Source organism: Arvicola amphibius, chromosome 13 (genome assembly GCF_903992535.2).
Source record: "Arvicola amphibius chromosome 13, mArvAmp1.2, whole genome shotgun sequence".
Lineage (NCBI taxonomy): Eukaryota > Metazoa > Chordata > Mammalia > Rodentia > Cricetidae > Arvicola > Arvicola amphibius.
Window position 1 is genome coordinate 44,482,998 of NC_052059.1, and position 15,389 is coordinate 44,498,386.

At 52.7% G+C, this 15,389-nt stretch overlaps 1 protein-coding gene across 2 annotated transcripts in view; it reads right to left on the reverse strand.

Annotated features, from left to right (window-relative positions):
* Positions 1-15,389, reverse strand: part of Bin3 (bridging integrator 3) — a 40,249-nt gene that overhangs the window by 2,129 nt on the left and 22,731 nt on the right. Inside the window, exons 3-8 of one of the 2 annotated variants that reach the window (XM_038310629.1) lie at positions 12,992-13,032; positions 12,581-12,642; positions 6,983-7,119; positions 6,415-6,455; positions 1,213-1,354; positions 953-1,087 (exon numbers count right to left, since the gene is read on the reverse strand). In XM_038310629.1, the coding sequence (XP_038166557.1) occupies positions 953-1,087; positions 1,213-1,354; positions 6,415-6,455; positions 6,983-7,119; positions 12,581-12,642; positions 12,992-13,032 (558 nt within the window). Of the gene's footprint in view, positions 1-952; positions 1,088-1,212; positions 1,355-6,414; positions 6,456-6,982; positions 7,120-12,580; positions 12,643-12,969; positions 13,033-15,389 lie in introns of both variants that reach the window. The other variant, XM_038310630.1, reaches the window with a different exon arrangement.

Here is a 15,389-nt window from a genome sequence, read left to right on the forward strand (position 1 = left end):
TTGTCAAGTATTCTGGCCCATGCCTTTGGATGGGAAATGTGGATCAGGCTTTCTTTACTCTGGGTGCTTGTGACTAAGGAAGCAATGAGGAAATGAGAATGTCCACTGGAGGGCACCAGAGGCTCAGGTAAAACAAATAGGACAGGCAGCGCTTGGGGACAGGAAACCTTTAGGTTGGGGACCAGTTAGTGCTGGGGTCCTGAGATGGAAGCCAGCACCTGTGATCAGTTGTGGGGCGTCGATGTGGAGAAGACCTGCTCCTGGCTCCAGTACCACTGCTTCTCCCACCTCACCAGTGGGAAGAACAATCCTAGTTAAAATTTGCCTTAAGATGAATGGGGAAGAGAGGGCAGGAGCCGCGAACCCTCCCATTTGGGCCCCCCACCCCTGTAGTAGACACTGGGGTGTGTCTCTGACGTTTGTCCTGCTCTCTGGCTGCCACGTCCATACCAACCTGCACTCTACTGTCTTTCCACTAGGGGGAGCATTACACCTAGTGGCCAGCATCTCAAGAGTTGGTCCAGGACTACTCCTTAGGAAGCTCAGTTAGGGCTCCTGTGGGTCTCCTGCTAATGGGAGTCTCCTATTGGGTCCTCAGGCATTTATTCTACTGGCCTTCCAACCATCTCTGCAAAGGACCTGCCCAGTTAAAGTGGTGGCTAAAGATGCATTCTGGGGTCTTGCTGCTTGAATGTAGGAGGAAGAACTCAAGGAGCAAAGGGTTAAACGAAAAGGAACCTTGTCCATCACAGGGCTGGAATTAAGTGGAATGGAGGATGCCCAAGAGAAGTTCCTGTATGACATCAGTGCTGGGCACCAAGGCTGGCTGGGGCACTACATGAATTCTCAGAGTGCCTGGGGCAGGAAGATGCTGCTGTCTGCAGAACATAGCTACATCAATGGGAACTGGGCTCTGACAAAGACTATTTCCCAAGGGGGAGCCTCGCCTCACCTGTGCCCGGATCAGGGACTCAAAGCTGGGCTGGAAGTAGTCAAGTCGGCTGCCGTAGAACCGTGGCATCTCATCCAGGAGCTGTTTGTTCTTGGCCTCGAAGTCTTCCCGCACAGGCCGCAGCTCTTCTCGGGCCTGGGGAACCAGACCCTGGTGTCAGGGCTGTCGCTCAAGGGGGCAGGGTGTGGGTCCCACGTGAGGACCTCCGGACAACTGTTCTGTTTACCTTGTTGCTCCCCTCCCTCCTCCTCCCACTGTACCTGGTGGAGCTTGGCCAGCACCGGGCCAGTCTTCTCCTTTTCCTCGTACTTCTCCACCTTGGCCTGCAGCCTCCTGTAGTCCTGCAAGGCCTGCTCCCGCCGTTTCACTGCCATGTTGAGGCTTGGGAATACGCTGCCAAACCTGTTGGGCACAGCCTGGTTGGAACAGGCTTGTTGTGTGTGTGTGTGTGTGTGTGGTTCTGACAGTCACCCCTAACTCAAAACCATGTATGACACACCTACTATGTGCCAGATCCATAAGGCTCTGAAGCTGTGGACTTGTGCTGGCAGGATGAGATGGGGGGCAGCAGACAGTACTGAGCGCGCTCCCTAGACCCCAGTGGGGGGCTGTGAACGAGCATGCTCCTTGTCCTGTTGCTGTCGCCCTACATACCCTGAGCCCCATCACAGAGAATGGCGGGGCTGATAATCCTGAATATACTAAAAAACAAAACAAAACACACCAACAGGGGAGACCAAGGCCACAATCAGGTGGTGATGGTCCAGAAAGGACCAGAAGTTTCTGAGTTTGCCAGCGCCTTTCCTACTGCACCACAGTGCCACTGACAGGTGACACCAAATGAATGACAACCTGTGGAGAAACACAAATGCTATGGCTCTCCCACAAAAAGCACAGGAAAAACCATGCTTTAGGAATGGCCCTAGCCCATTCTACCCAACATGACTGAAAGGAGTGTGGGGTGACCACTCGGAGGACTGGCCATTCAGGAAGGGCTGTATTTTAAATGTTTTGGCATCTGACTGTAACTATCATCACCAGGGCCACCTTTCAGGGCCCAGACAAGAGTAAACATTCTTCTTGACACAGATGAAGGACGAAGGTGAGGCAACCTTGCAAGCAGGTCTCCCGGAAGTGAGAAAATGGGGTATGCAAAGCCTTAAGGGGCTGTGGCTGACCTTGGCGCTGTACAAGGCTTCCCTACCACACCATGAGGTGCCTACTGTGCTAGCCAGGAGCTCTGACAGCCTGGTATGATATGGAAAAGCAACCAAGGGATTCAATGCCTCTGGTCACTCAGGTGGAGAGACACAGTTGGTGACCTGGGACCAGAAGAGTCAGCTTATCCAGGAAGAGCCTAGAGAGGGTGACAAAGCAGACAAACGAGAGTCAGGGGGATGGGGATCTTCTCACTGGGACCCCAGGCAGTGGCTGAGGCCACCAGAGCCGAGAGAACACTTGGATGCTTAGGGTAGGTTTCAACCTGCAGGAGGGCCTATTCCCAACCTCATAAATTCAGTACCTAAAGCCTCAACAAGTCAGGGACACACAGATGAGAATATTGAATACTGCTAGAGCATAGAGAATGTAACCCGGCCAGGCATCAGGGTGCCCCAAGCAAGCAGTAGACTCCAGGATCAGGGTGACACAAAGGGCTTCCTCTCAAGGCCACTGAAACCAGTTCCTGTGCTTGACCTTCAAAGCAGGCTCATGGCTTTCCTGAAAACGCTAGTGTAGTGAGCCAAGACCATCAGGATTTCTCTGAGACCGCAGTCATAGGGCCTGTATAGTAATCAAACCAAGATGTGATGAGGTGTTTTAACAGGTAGAAGATGTGAACCCATGGGGCTCTGCACAAAATGGATATGGGGACTAGGCACCACCAGGTCACACTGGGAGGAGCTGGTCACATAGCCTATGTCAAGGCAGCTGTGCCTGGCCATTCAGCTGCTCTGGAGCCCCCTCTCCCTTCCTGGGCAGCTGAGCAGTATGCGGCTCAAGGGAACAGGTGCCCCGGGCCTGAGAACTACCACCCTGCCCCTCCCTCTATCCCAAGAGAACAAAGGGCCCCAGTAGCCTGATCCTGTAGTCAGGAACAGCCTGCTGCTTGGGTGGCCCCAGGGCTAGAGGTCAGAGACAGGGTAAGAATGAGACACAGGCAGGAGGCGGAGGTGGAGTACTTTTTCCTGCCCAGGTCTCAGGATCTCTTTGCTCACTGGAACTCACCTCTGGGGAGGGCAGGTGGGCATCACAAGAAACAAAGGCATGTGTGAAGGGCAGCCTGCAAGTGTGAAATGGCCTTGGTGCAATGCTGGCTGGGTATGCAGTCCTGGATACATGCCAGTCTCAGCACAACTTGAACATTAGCCCATGGTACCATTCTTTTCCCATGGTTGTCATCTTCAGGACCAGTCATACCTCCTGAGAATATTAACACTAATACTTGAAGAGCTGGCCAGCTCATGAAGGGCACAGGAGACCAAGGCTGCCACAGCCCAGGGGTTAGAGGGATGTGTGGTGCCTAGGCAGCACTACTAAATAGCATGCATTCCTTCTTAGAAGCCCACAGGAGTCAAGACCACCACCCTCTGCAGGTGCCACTGGTCTGGCTAGCCTACCAGAGGCTCCTGATTCTTTGGGGACTCGTGTGTCTCCCTCAGATCTGTCTCCTACAGCAGTACCTCTCAGTCAGGCTAAGAGTGGATTGAGACGTGAGCTTGGTTAGCAGCTCACGCTACTGGAGATGAATCCCTAACAAAGGGGAATCTGGGTAGCTGTGGACCTAGGACTGGGAGTCCCTGAGACAAGGGTCGGGACTCATGCTCTTTTCACCTGAGGGGCTGTTAACGTCACTCACAGGAAGAGGGTCTACTCTAAGGTGGGGGAGGACAGAATTCCTGCTCACTGTCCCACCAAGCCTCACTTTCGTATTTTCTACTTTCCAGTCTTGGACAGATCCCACCAGTTACCTGACAGCAGGGTCCACTCTAGATGTGAGCTAACTAGGGTGCTGGTGCAGAAGGTGAAGACGGGCGTGGGCTGGTCCCCTGTGCTGGACCTTCCCCAGACATGCTCATGGACCTCATAGGCTTCCAGCTGATCTCCTGGCAACGATGACACATGGGCCCGGCTCTCGAGGCACAAAGCTTACATTTCTACAGGTCTGCTTCAAATATACACAGTGGAGACGTCAGAGCCTCTGCCGGTCTCAGCTGCCCCTTGATAAATTAGGGGTAAGAGACGGGCCATATTCTGTTCCTTTGCCCCATTCAAATCCTGCATCCTCAAGCACACTTCGTTCACTTAACCCTGCTTCTAGGTACTGACTTTACCACACCAAGGAATTGGACAGATTTCGGCCAGTGGAGTGCCTGGGACACTGCCCCTGCTCAATATGGCAGCACACACACCTGGGCTCACTTGCCTGAGTTCCCAGTCTGTAAATACCTAGGACAGATTCACATCGATCTTCAAAGATGGGGGGTATGGGCCTAGGTCTACATCAGGGCTTCAGGGAGCTCAACCTAGGAGGTACCCATTTCTTGCCTGGCATAGGGTTCAACACCAAGCTTGCTCCCCAGGGAGGTAAAGTGTGGGGGTGAGGAGAGAATGGTGAGGGAAAGCGGCCGGCTGGGAGGTGGGCTGGGAGCAGCCGGCCTGGTGGGGAATGCCTGCCATTCCTCATCTGTGCCCACACAGCCGGGATCTTCCGCCCACCAGGAAAGGGAAATTGAAAGCATCCCCATCCGACATGTGAACCCAGGGGCTGGGGGATTAGAGCCCGAGCCCCCTTTATGGGAGATGCTGGGGGCGACAGGGTGGCCATGATCTTCATTAGAGGACAGGAAAGCTGCAGTTTCCTGTTTCCGGTGCTGGGGTCCCTGGGAGCTTCTCTCCTGGCACAAGGATGCAAGTGGGGAGGAGGTAACAGGCAGTGGTGGTTTCTGTGGTCATGGGGGATTGTATGTTGGCTGTGGGCTGCAGAAGCCAGCCAGGCCCGAGGCTCACACAGAGGTCAGCGGATCCATGGCGGAGATGGTGGCCGCCCCCTCTGCCACGCCCCCACCTTCCTGGCAGGTGGTGGGCTGCGAGCTTGGTGGGAAGCAGCCGGGGTTTCTCTCTACTTGGCTGCAGAAGCCAGAGATCCGATTTCAATGCCGCCTCGTTGGTTGTGAAATTGAGAAGGTAGTCAACCCCCTAGTTCTCTGAGCTGGCAGTCCTGCCAAGCTCTGCCAACTCTGGGTGCCTGTGGCTGCCTCTGGGCCCCCTGTATCTCCAGCACAGCAGACTTCTCTGTGCACAAGAGGCACATCCCTCTGAGAGCCCTGAATGTAAGCACATTCAGCTCTGAGTCTATCTTGGGCCCCAGACCAAGTGAACAGCTCCTTCTGCACTTAGACCCCCATGTGGGACCTGTGGTTGGGGATGAACTCTGACCAAGAGGCAGGGGTTCGAGAGCCCAGGCTGATGAGGCTGGGGTGGTGGGTATGGGCCAGGCTTGACCTCACGGCATCTGCAGGTGCTCTGCAGGTCCCGCGTTGGAAAGAGACCCTCACGAGGCTGGGGGGCTGCTCCTAATCCCACTCCCAGACCTGAAAAGGGAAGAACAGCACTCCCTAACACCCAAAGACTGTAGGATCAAAAACGGCTCTCTTCATCTTCCTCCAGCTTGATCTTGGCCTAATGATAATGAAGCAGAGGCGCACTGCCTCGCCCTGGCAAGGCGACTGCCGGGACCACCACAGAAGAGGTAATAAAGTACAGCTGCGGCGTGGAGCGGGAGCCTTTCTAGGTCAGAGCAGGCTGGGAGAGGCCAGGAGAGAGGAAGCACTCAGGAGCTTCAAGGCAAGGCTCGGGCCAGCCTCCTCCCCTGGGGACCCGCGGGACAAGCCTGTCTGATCCTTGACCAGGGCCTGCAGGACCAAAGACGGAGTCTCACAGAACCCCTTGCTCTCCCAGGTCACAAGTGAGGGGACCTTCCCAAGCAGGATGTGATTGGGCTGCCACTGCTGCGCCCTTCCCCATGTGCAGCCACCCCCACGCTTCCAAAGCAGAGTGCTGCAGGCAGCTGCATCCCAGGCTGGCTGTGAGATGAAAGGCCTTGCTCATGTCTGCTGAGTGCTGGCCAGGATCTTTGCTCGCTGCAATCAGCCAGCATTGAGCCTCACGGGGCCCAGCCAGAGGCAAAGGGGAAGGGGCCAAAAGACCACCAGGGCAGTGTCTGGCACCATGGACATGAGCGGCGGTTCCGTCCCCTACAGATCAGCTAGGCAGTGCTGGTGCTTGGCAGCATCCAGGAGCCTCAACCACAGGACACGATGTATGGCTGGTGTCCCTGCTGTTCCTTGTCATGGGAAGCTGGGGACATGCTGTTAGACACACTCCTTGGTCCCCAAGTGGCTAGCTGGTCTGCTTTTCCCACAAGTGCCCTGAGGCCCATTTCCTTGGATAACCTTACTTACTTTTTCAAGGGTTCAATCACTGTCTTTTGGATCTGGTTCACCTGCCAAAAGAAGAATTAAATAGCATCCCAACTGGGAGCTCTAGACTCTTCTGGAGGAGGCCCCAGGTTCCTCAGAAGCCAGAATCCTGAGAGCTGGGTAAGGGGATTCGGGTGAGACAGGCAATACAGTATCCATATTCTGCAGCCAGAGGAGAGGGAGAGGCCAACCAGAGACCCTGATGACCACACCTAGGGCTGGGTCTGGTCTCAGGCCAGGCTTTTCCTGTCAGTGCTACTGGCACAGGTTTGTAATAGCTTTGCTCAGTGTGGAGGGATGGGCGGGCAAAGCAGTCCTGCAGAGCGTGGCTGCTGTAGGCACCTCCTGGCTTCACCGTGGCCTCAGTGACATGCCTCACCGGAGAGATGGGCAGCCGAACAGCCTGGTTTGGGAAGAGCTGGGCTTGGGGAATATCAGGCCTTAGAAGGCTGAAACCCCAGCACCACTGACAACCTATGATGGGCACTGTATCTACGCAGGTCTGAGGGGAAGGGGCAAGCACTGGCCACTGGCAACAAGATCTGCTTACCTTCTCCTGGTTGAAGGCGTCCATCCGTTTCATAGCTGTGTCTAGGGCTGTCACCATATTCAGAAACTCCTGGTCCTGCTCGCACAGGGGGTTGGAGAGTAGGTCCAGGGAGATCTTCACAGCAGATTTGGACATAGCTGTTAAGGAGGTTAAAAGATCCATGAGTTCCCAGAGGGCCAAATTTCATGATCTCCTTAGTGTTCCTTGACCTCCTCTGGCCTAGGGGTCTGACCTGAGCACCTCTGCCTATGCCATGGCTACCAGAACGTTGAGGTTCCAAAAAGCCATGTGATGTGTTCCTTGGTGTTTCCCATAACTCCTAGCCACGAAGAAAAACTCCTTGGTTGTTCTAGGACCAACCAAGTGTGGGTGGGAAGCTGTACAACACATTTCTGCTCCAAAGATACTAAGTTAATAATCGCAGAATACAAGAACCCATATTGTAGGTGGGTTGCCCACCTGGACTGTCTCATGTACTCCACTGTACCCCAGAGCTAGTCCACTTATCCGGACTGGACAGAGGGTGTATGCTTGAAGTGCTGTGGGCTGTCCAGAAGTCCCAGGCAGCACCGAGGAGGATGGAGACCTGATGTTAAATTTGAGGCTCTTGATCTAGGGCTCATTTTTAGCTTTCCATTATTTATAAATGAAATTGTAGAGGGATAGCAGAGGGCCTAGAGAAGGACCAGGCTGGCTCAACACTGTCCATACCAGTTTCTAAACATATCTGACTAAGTATTAGAGCAGAAGACAAATTTGGCACGCGGCCTTGGCCAAAAGGCTGAGGAGTAGCAGAAGACGAGTGTTCTGTCACTGTTGTTCTAAACTGCACCGTGCACTGCCTCCAGGCTGGCCTCACTATGAAGCCCCAGAAGGGCAGTGATCTTCTGCCTCGGCCTAAGAGGTGGGATTACAGGCATGCACTACCATCCTTGGCTGGAATTTATTTTACTATTACTTGAGTGACACAGCACTTAAGCTGCTATTGATTTTAAGGCATGCAGTAACTGCACAAATCATTAAGAAAGAAAAAGAAGGGGCCCGATCTTGACTTGCCCTGTAGTCAGACTGATGAATATCTTAAATATCACTATAGAACCTCTGTCCAGCAACTGATGGAAACAGAGGCAGAGACCCACATCAGAGCATTGGACTGAGCTCCCAAAGTCCAGCTGAAGAGTAGAAAGAGAATATGAGCAAAGAGGTCAAGACCATGATGGGTTCACCCACTGAAACAGTTTGCCTGAGCTAATGGGAGCTCACCAACTCCAGCCAGACTGGGAAGGAACAAGCGTAGGACCAAACTAGTCCCTCTGAATGTGGTTGACAATTGCATGGCTGGGGCAGACTGTGGGGCCACTGGCAGTGGTATCAGGATTTATCCTTACTGCATATACTGGCTATTGGGGAACCTAATCTCTTTGGATACTTTGCTCAGCCTAGATATAGTAGGGAGGGCCTTGGACTTTTCCCCAAACAATGTGCCTTACCCTCTCTGAGGATTGGATGGGAGGGTATGTGGAGGGAATGGGAACTTGGATTGGTATGTATAATGAAAAAAGATACTTGTTTTCTTTCTAAAAAAATAAATAAAAAGAAAAAAGAAACAAAGATAAAAGGGAAAAATGAAAGAAAGAAAGAAAGAAAGAAAGAAAGAAAGAAAGAAAGAAAGAAAGATGTTTTTTCAAACCACCATATTAGCAAGTAGTAAGAACTGTGGTCTTAAGGACCTTAAATTGAAAAAGTGTCTTAGAATGGATGAAGGGGGACCCATCTCCCAGCTGATTACAAGTGGGACCTTCTTTGCCATCCCACGAATAGAACAGACAGCTTATGTCCAATGCCAGCCGCCAGGGGAGGGCCTTGCCACTCCAATGTGGGAGAGGAGAAGCCTAGGCCCTGCCAGAGGTCCCTGTCATACCCAGGTCCTTCCATAAGAGGCTGGTGGGGGCTTACCATCACCAAGCAAAGAGAGCCAACTGTGGGAGGGGACTGGAAAGGTAAACTTGCCAGAAATGTTGAAGCAATGGAGGAAGAAGAACCATTTCTGAAGTGATGGCAAGCAGCACAGTCAGAAGATAATAAAAATCTGCACAGAACTGCAAACATGTATGCAAACGTCTTCTCTTGCTTTCTCCCCGGTACTTGATGATAAAGGAAATCCCAGCAGTCATCGGATGGTGGAAGGCTTTCTTCCACCTACCCTTTCCTTCCCTTACACCCTCACACACACGCTCAGGCCCCTGCCTGCTGAAGACACACGAAGCCAACGTGCTGCATTTTCTTAGACCACTTCCCTGGGCACAACCAGGTCTGAAATCCAATCCCACACACCTGTTCTTGATCCCTGCTCCAGATAACAGCTTTCTCCCCTGAAGGGATTGGGTGGTGGTGGGTCCATGGTCCACATGGCTTAGCTCCTAAGATCGGCAGTCTTTGAATCTTAGAGAAAATATTAAGCTCCTGGACATGCCCTTGTGTTTCTGAGGTTCTAATACATCTTCCGGGTGAAGTGTCCAAAAGTCCTCGAAACTGACCATTCTGAAAACTCTGGAAGTCACATAGCTTTTCTGACTGGGAGATCCTCTTCTTCAGAGCATTAGCGAGGACTTTAGAGCCTGTCCTTGGGATTTGGGGGAATCTGAGGTCACATTTTCCTCAACTGTCGGGTCAGAAGCTCTAAGTGTGCTCCTAGTCTCACTGTACCTGCATCACAATGCATCAGAGATACATTTCCAGGCCTTGTTCTGGACCTCAGAATGCTAAGGCCAGGCCTGGCATCCTATGCCACCACCAACCCAGTGGTGACACTGCAGTCGTCCATGTGACAGACCCTGAATGCAGACCACATGAGCTGGAGCCAGTGATTCTAGGCTTCTGGAATCACCTCTCGGTCCCAATTTTATTGTTGGGTAATAGACTCTGTAGTCAAGGTCTCTTCCTTGCAGACTCCTGATGTCTACTTAGTTGTGATGTCTCACTATGGAAACAAAATCCTGCGCTCCATTTCTACTCTGACCCCTCAGTGGTGTGGGAAGCAGGTGCCAGCAGCTCCCTTGACCTAAGGTGGTAGGGAGTGATGCGAAGGCCCTCTGTGAAAGTCAGACCCGTTCCCAAGCCTGGCCCTGGCTCGGGACATGCCAGAAGTAAGTTGGGAGTCATGTTCAGACTAGCCCACAGCCTTGGGGTTGACAGGGAAGCTTGAGGGCACAGACCAAGAAGGCTGGCCTTCTGAGCATGGGAGAGCAGTTCTGCCAGAGCTTTGGCAGTAGCAGCTGCTCCCTAGGAAGACATTTCTCTTATTGAATGAATGAAGATGGCATAAGTAACCAGCCGAGTTCTAGTACCTGGCAAAAATGGGGCAACCCTGAGGCTTTGGTCCTATCAAGGGTTTGCTTTTCCATTGCACGGCAAGTGGGACAACGGTAGGCTCCCAACCCACCATGAGCTGTCCACAACCCTGTGACCTTTCAGATGGCATCTGGATACCACTGTGCTACCTGAATCTGGATTCTACTTTTGGGGCAGACAGTCAGACACTAAGATAGGTCTGGTTACTGCAGTGAACACACCTCCCCCCTATTAGCTGCTTCCTAGCTTAGAGCAGTCAGAAAACAAGCCAGCCAGAAACAGGCAGGTGGGCTGGAGAGATGGCTCAGCGGTTAAGAGTACCTGCTGTTCTTCCAGAGAACCCAAGTGCAGCTTCCAGCACCCACAAAGGGTCTCAGAATTGCCTGTAACTCCAGCTTTAGGCAATCTGATGCCCTCTTCTGGTTGCAACTCATACCCACATGAACACACACACACACACACACACACACACACACACACACACACAGAGAGAGAGAGAGAGAGAGAGAGAGAGAGAGAGAGAGAGAGAGAGAGAGAGAGAGAGAGAGAGAGAGAGAGAGAGAGAGAATAAAAGGTTTAAAAACAAAACCAAAAAACTTCCTCGGGTGACTGACAAAACAATTTCCTTTTTTAAAGGACAGACGTATAACCAGGTCCTGGTGGCGCACACCTTTAAGCCCAGCATTTGGGAGGCAGAGGCAAGTGGATCTCTGTGAGTTTGCGGCCAGCTTGGTCTGCAGAGCAAGTACCAGAATAGCCAGGCTACACAGAGAAACCCTGTCTCAAAACAAAACAAAACAAAACAAAACAAAACAAAACAAAACAAAACAAAAGATGGACATTTCACCTGCCTTGCCAGTCTTACTTAAGAAGATGTACCGTAGGTGGATTTCCTCTGTGGCTGTTCAAGCACTTGGTGGCTACAAGACACCATTACACCATGTGGCTGAACGAACCAAGCGGGTCCTTGGTTCTTCTGCCTTTGGGTCAGTGAGCACAGCTACTCGGGTTAGGCTACCTCAGGGCCTTTGCTGCAATGTTCTCCCAGGCACAGAGAGTACTCCCTTATTCTTTCAGGTACAGAGATACCTCCCGAGAGAGGCTTCCCTGCTCATCCTACCCAAGGCAGCACCCGTTACTCCCCACCGCTTTACGGTCCTTCATTGCATGGGCCATTGCATGGTGCTAGAATGCACGGTTATTGATTTCTTGCACGCCTTCTCTCCTAGGATGGAGGTTCCTGTCTTGACTCTGGTGAATCCCTAGCACTGAGATATGTGCCTGGAGCAAGATGCTTCTCAACCAGGTTCTGTCAAGTGGGAGACGGTGGGTTGCCCTGGTCAAACCTGTCTCTCTGAAGTCCCTATTATTAAGTGACATGCGCACATCCCTCTCTTTGGACTCTGGAGAAGCCTTGCTGCAGCTACTTCTGCTAATGCTGCTGTTGGCAGTACCGCTGCTCTTAATAGAAGCACGCTGGTGACTATGTTGCTCTCAGGGCTTTACACCAAACATACAACTTCACCATCATAGCAAGCCACAGGGCTGAGGACCAGTGATGTGGGTATTTCCCAGATAAGGCACAGTGAGGTAGGGGCAGTATTGGGTTAGAGACCATCAGGCTGGTGCTTGGTGGGGACAGTAAGGGATATGTTCTCTGTCACTAGTGACACAGCCTCTTGATGTTCCCTGACCCAAAATGCCTTAGTCACTGGGGCCTCGGGGCCTAGTTTTTCCAGAACAAGTTTCTTTGGCCAAGAGTTTCCCTAGTCCTGACCGTTTGCTAGCACCTGCTGGCTCCGCACAGAGGCCTTTCTGTGCTCCCTGTAATGACACAATGGTCCTGAAGTTTCCCTGGCTCGGCTTGCCGACTCATCTGCTCAGCTGGATAGCCCCCTCAGCTGCTGTTGCCATAGGAGAGTCAAGCTGCCCACTTCTGCCACGAAGGCCGTGCTGCCCTCTCTCTCTGGCCCTGACACTGAGGCCAGGAAGGGGCTTGCCGTAGAGACTTCTGCTGGCTGTAATGCCATCCTAGCAGGGCCCCAGAGCATCTGTCTCTATGGAGTGGCAGGACCCTGTGGGATGTGGCGATCTGGTCAGAGAGAACGGCTTCTCTCAGCCCTCTTCTTAGGTTCAGTGCATGGTGTTTTCTGAGCAGGCGACTTCTGAGTCAGCCCTGAGGATCTGAGGAAACAGGGGCATCCTATGCTGCACCTGCCTCAGCAGACACAGGGCGGGGCCGCTTACCCAGGTCGGCATCGGCGCTTTTCTTCATGTCCTTCTGCAGGCGCTTGGTTTGCTCTTCCAGCCTGAAAGGCAAGGAGCAGGTGGGCCCCTAGCCTCACAGCACTAGGCCCCCCACTTCTCTGCCTCAGGTACGTCTAGCAGGGAGGGAAGCCACTCTCGTGCCATACCCCCCAAAGATTGTCATGCCACCCGAGGCTCTGCATGAGGCCAATCACCCAGCGCCTGTGCGCTAATGACCTTCCTACGGTCTCTGTGGGCGCTGTCTTCGGTCCCTAGTTGTAAATGGACAAAGGGCACAGAGGCTCCCTGGCTGAGCCTGACCTGGCCAGGAGGAGGCAGGGCAGGCAGTCCTGGCAAGAAGCACGAGCCCCAGCAATCTCCCATCTCACCCTTCTGGAGTTTGACACTCACTGCTGCAGCTTTCCATACTCCCGCTCAAAGTCTCTCTCCACCTGTAGGGAAAGAGCGAGCTCAATCAACGGGGCAATGACAACACGGTGGAAAACATCACCCCGCTTACTGAAACTCGCTCCACGCCCTCCCCCCAGCCTGCAGCAACAGCGCTGTCCAGTCCCGACACGCTCTAGCCCATCGTTAACAACAGTGTCCCTGTGTTCCCAAACTAATGAAGTGTTTGACTTAGGGAGAAGGCCTCTCCTCCCAGAGGGGCCAACCAAGTAGGCTGGCAAGTCTCCGCGGATTGAGCCTTGGCTCTGTCACCCAGGGTGAGGTTCTGTTAGTGCCCTTTCCTCATCCCAACTCTGATGGCAGTCAAGGGAATCTGACATGACGAGACCCCACCTAGGGGTCAGCAGGGCACCAAGGAAGAGGCGAGTCTCAAGTCGCAGGGTTCATGTATTAGCTGTGAGGTCCCTTCTCAGCCACAGCTTTCTCACAGACCCAACCAATCCGCTGTTGGGCCTTGGCTACACTGAAAAGGATCTTGTAGCCGGCCGGTGTAGCTACACGCCTTTAATCCCAGCACTTGGGAGGCAAAGGCAGGCAGATCTCAGTGAGTTTGAGGCCAGCCTGGTCTCAAAGTGAGTTCCAGGACAGTCAGGACTGTTACACAGAGAAACCCTGTCTTGAAAAACCAAGAGGCGGTGTGTGTGTGTGTGTGTGTGTGGAGGGGAGGGAGAAGGGCCCTGCACCAAGCCTTCAAGGTGTGCATTTGCAGGGCTGTCCAGCCTGTGGCCCACAAGCCAGGCCAGCTAAGAATGTAGCCTGGCACAAAACTGTAAGCTTCTGAAGTTAGGAAATTTTTTTGTAATCAAAAAAATTTAGCCACGCCGTGGAGGTGCACACCTTGCATCCCAGCACCAGAGAGGCAGAGGCAGGCGGATCTATGGGAGTTCAGGGCTAGTCTGGTCTACAAAGTGAGTTCCAGGACAGTCAGAGCTGTTACACAGAGAAACCCTGTCTCAAACAAACACTCCTCCATAATTTATTATCACTATCATTATTATGTTCATGATGCATATGTAAGGGCAGGCAGAGTGTCTCCATGGAGGTCAGAGGACAACTTTTAAGAACTGGTTCTCTTTCCACGTGGGTTCTGGTGGTTAAGAGGCTATCAAGTTTACACAGCAAGTGCGTTTACCTACGGAGCTATCGTGCTGGCCTGTGCTTTAGGTGGGAACAGCGACTTAACTGTGGCTTTTGAAAGCGAACTCTGTAGATGGCAATGCCATGTCCTAAGATCAAAAGGCTGAGTCATTTCCCCAGCACGTGGTGCAGGACAGCAGTGGAGAGGAATGAACTCTGAAGTCAATAGCTTCTGGTATCTGAGCAGAGTGCTTTCACTTGGTCATTGCTCTAGGCTCAGTGGCTCACTTGCTTGGGGGAAGATAATACATGGGTGGGTGCCCAGCCAACACTTGTGATTGCAGAATGCACACCCATGTTCTTTTCTTGCTTGCTGGGCATGAGAGGGTTACAGCAGCCTGGAGATGCAGATAGGAATGCAGAGAGCAGCAGCCAAAAGTACTTGGGGAATGGCACCAGGTGAGCCCCACTGTGGCTAAGTATGGAACCTCATGCTACAGAGTACCACATAACTGTGGCACTTCATAGCCTTTATAGCCCAGAGGATGAGGCTGCTGAGTGTCTTATTTTTCTTCATATTAGTGTTTACTTCTCAAAGCATAGAATGAAAACTAAGTATTTATTGGCCATAACCAAACTCTTCTGGAGACATACCTAGGCACTTGCTCTCCTGGGGTGGTGGGGGCTGAGCTCCCGCGCTGCTGCCTTTGGCCTCCAGCCTTCTCTTTTGCAATGCCCGAGAGCGCTGATGTGTGTGGGATGTCAGAGCACCTGGCCTGCCTGGCTGGGGACTGCTTGGACTTGTACAGAGGGGCCTTCGAGCTCACAGCCAGGTGGGATTGTTCAGGGGGAGCAGAAGCTCAGAGTCTCTGGAAAACAGACGCTTGCTGGGGTGGCCACATGCTCTTTCCGACTGATGTCACTCAAGGCCATCTCATAGGAACTCGGAATCACCACCTCTCCTGCTTCCAGGAGCCACAGTGCAGCTCATGGGTCCCTCATCTTTCTCCCCAGAAGACAACCACTTGGAGTAGGACCAGAATTCCAGGTCCTCAGATTATGGCTGATAGAATAAAGGGACACATTGGAGTTACATTCCAAGGTGCATGTCTTCTGAGGGAAAGAGCTAAGTGGAAAAGATCTGAATGTTTTTGAATGCTTGATGCCTTTGCCAAAAGGCAACTGGAGGCCAGTCAACAATGCAAGTGTAAACACATGTGCACCGACTGTCAGGGGATCAGGCTGGGCCGGGCTGCTGAAGGGT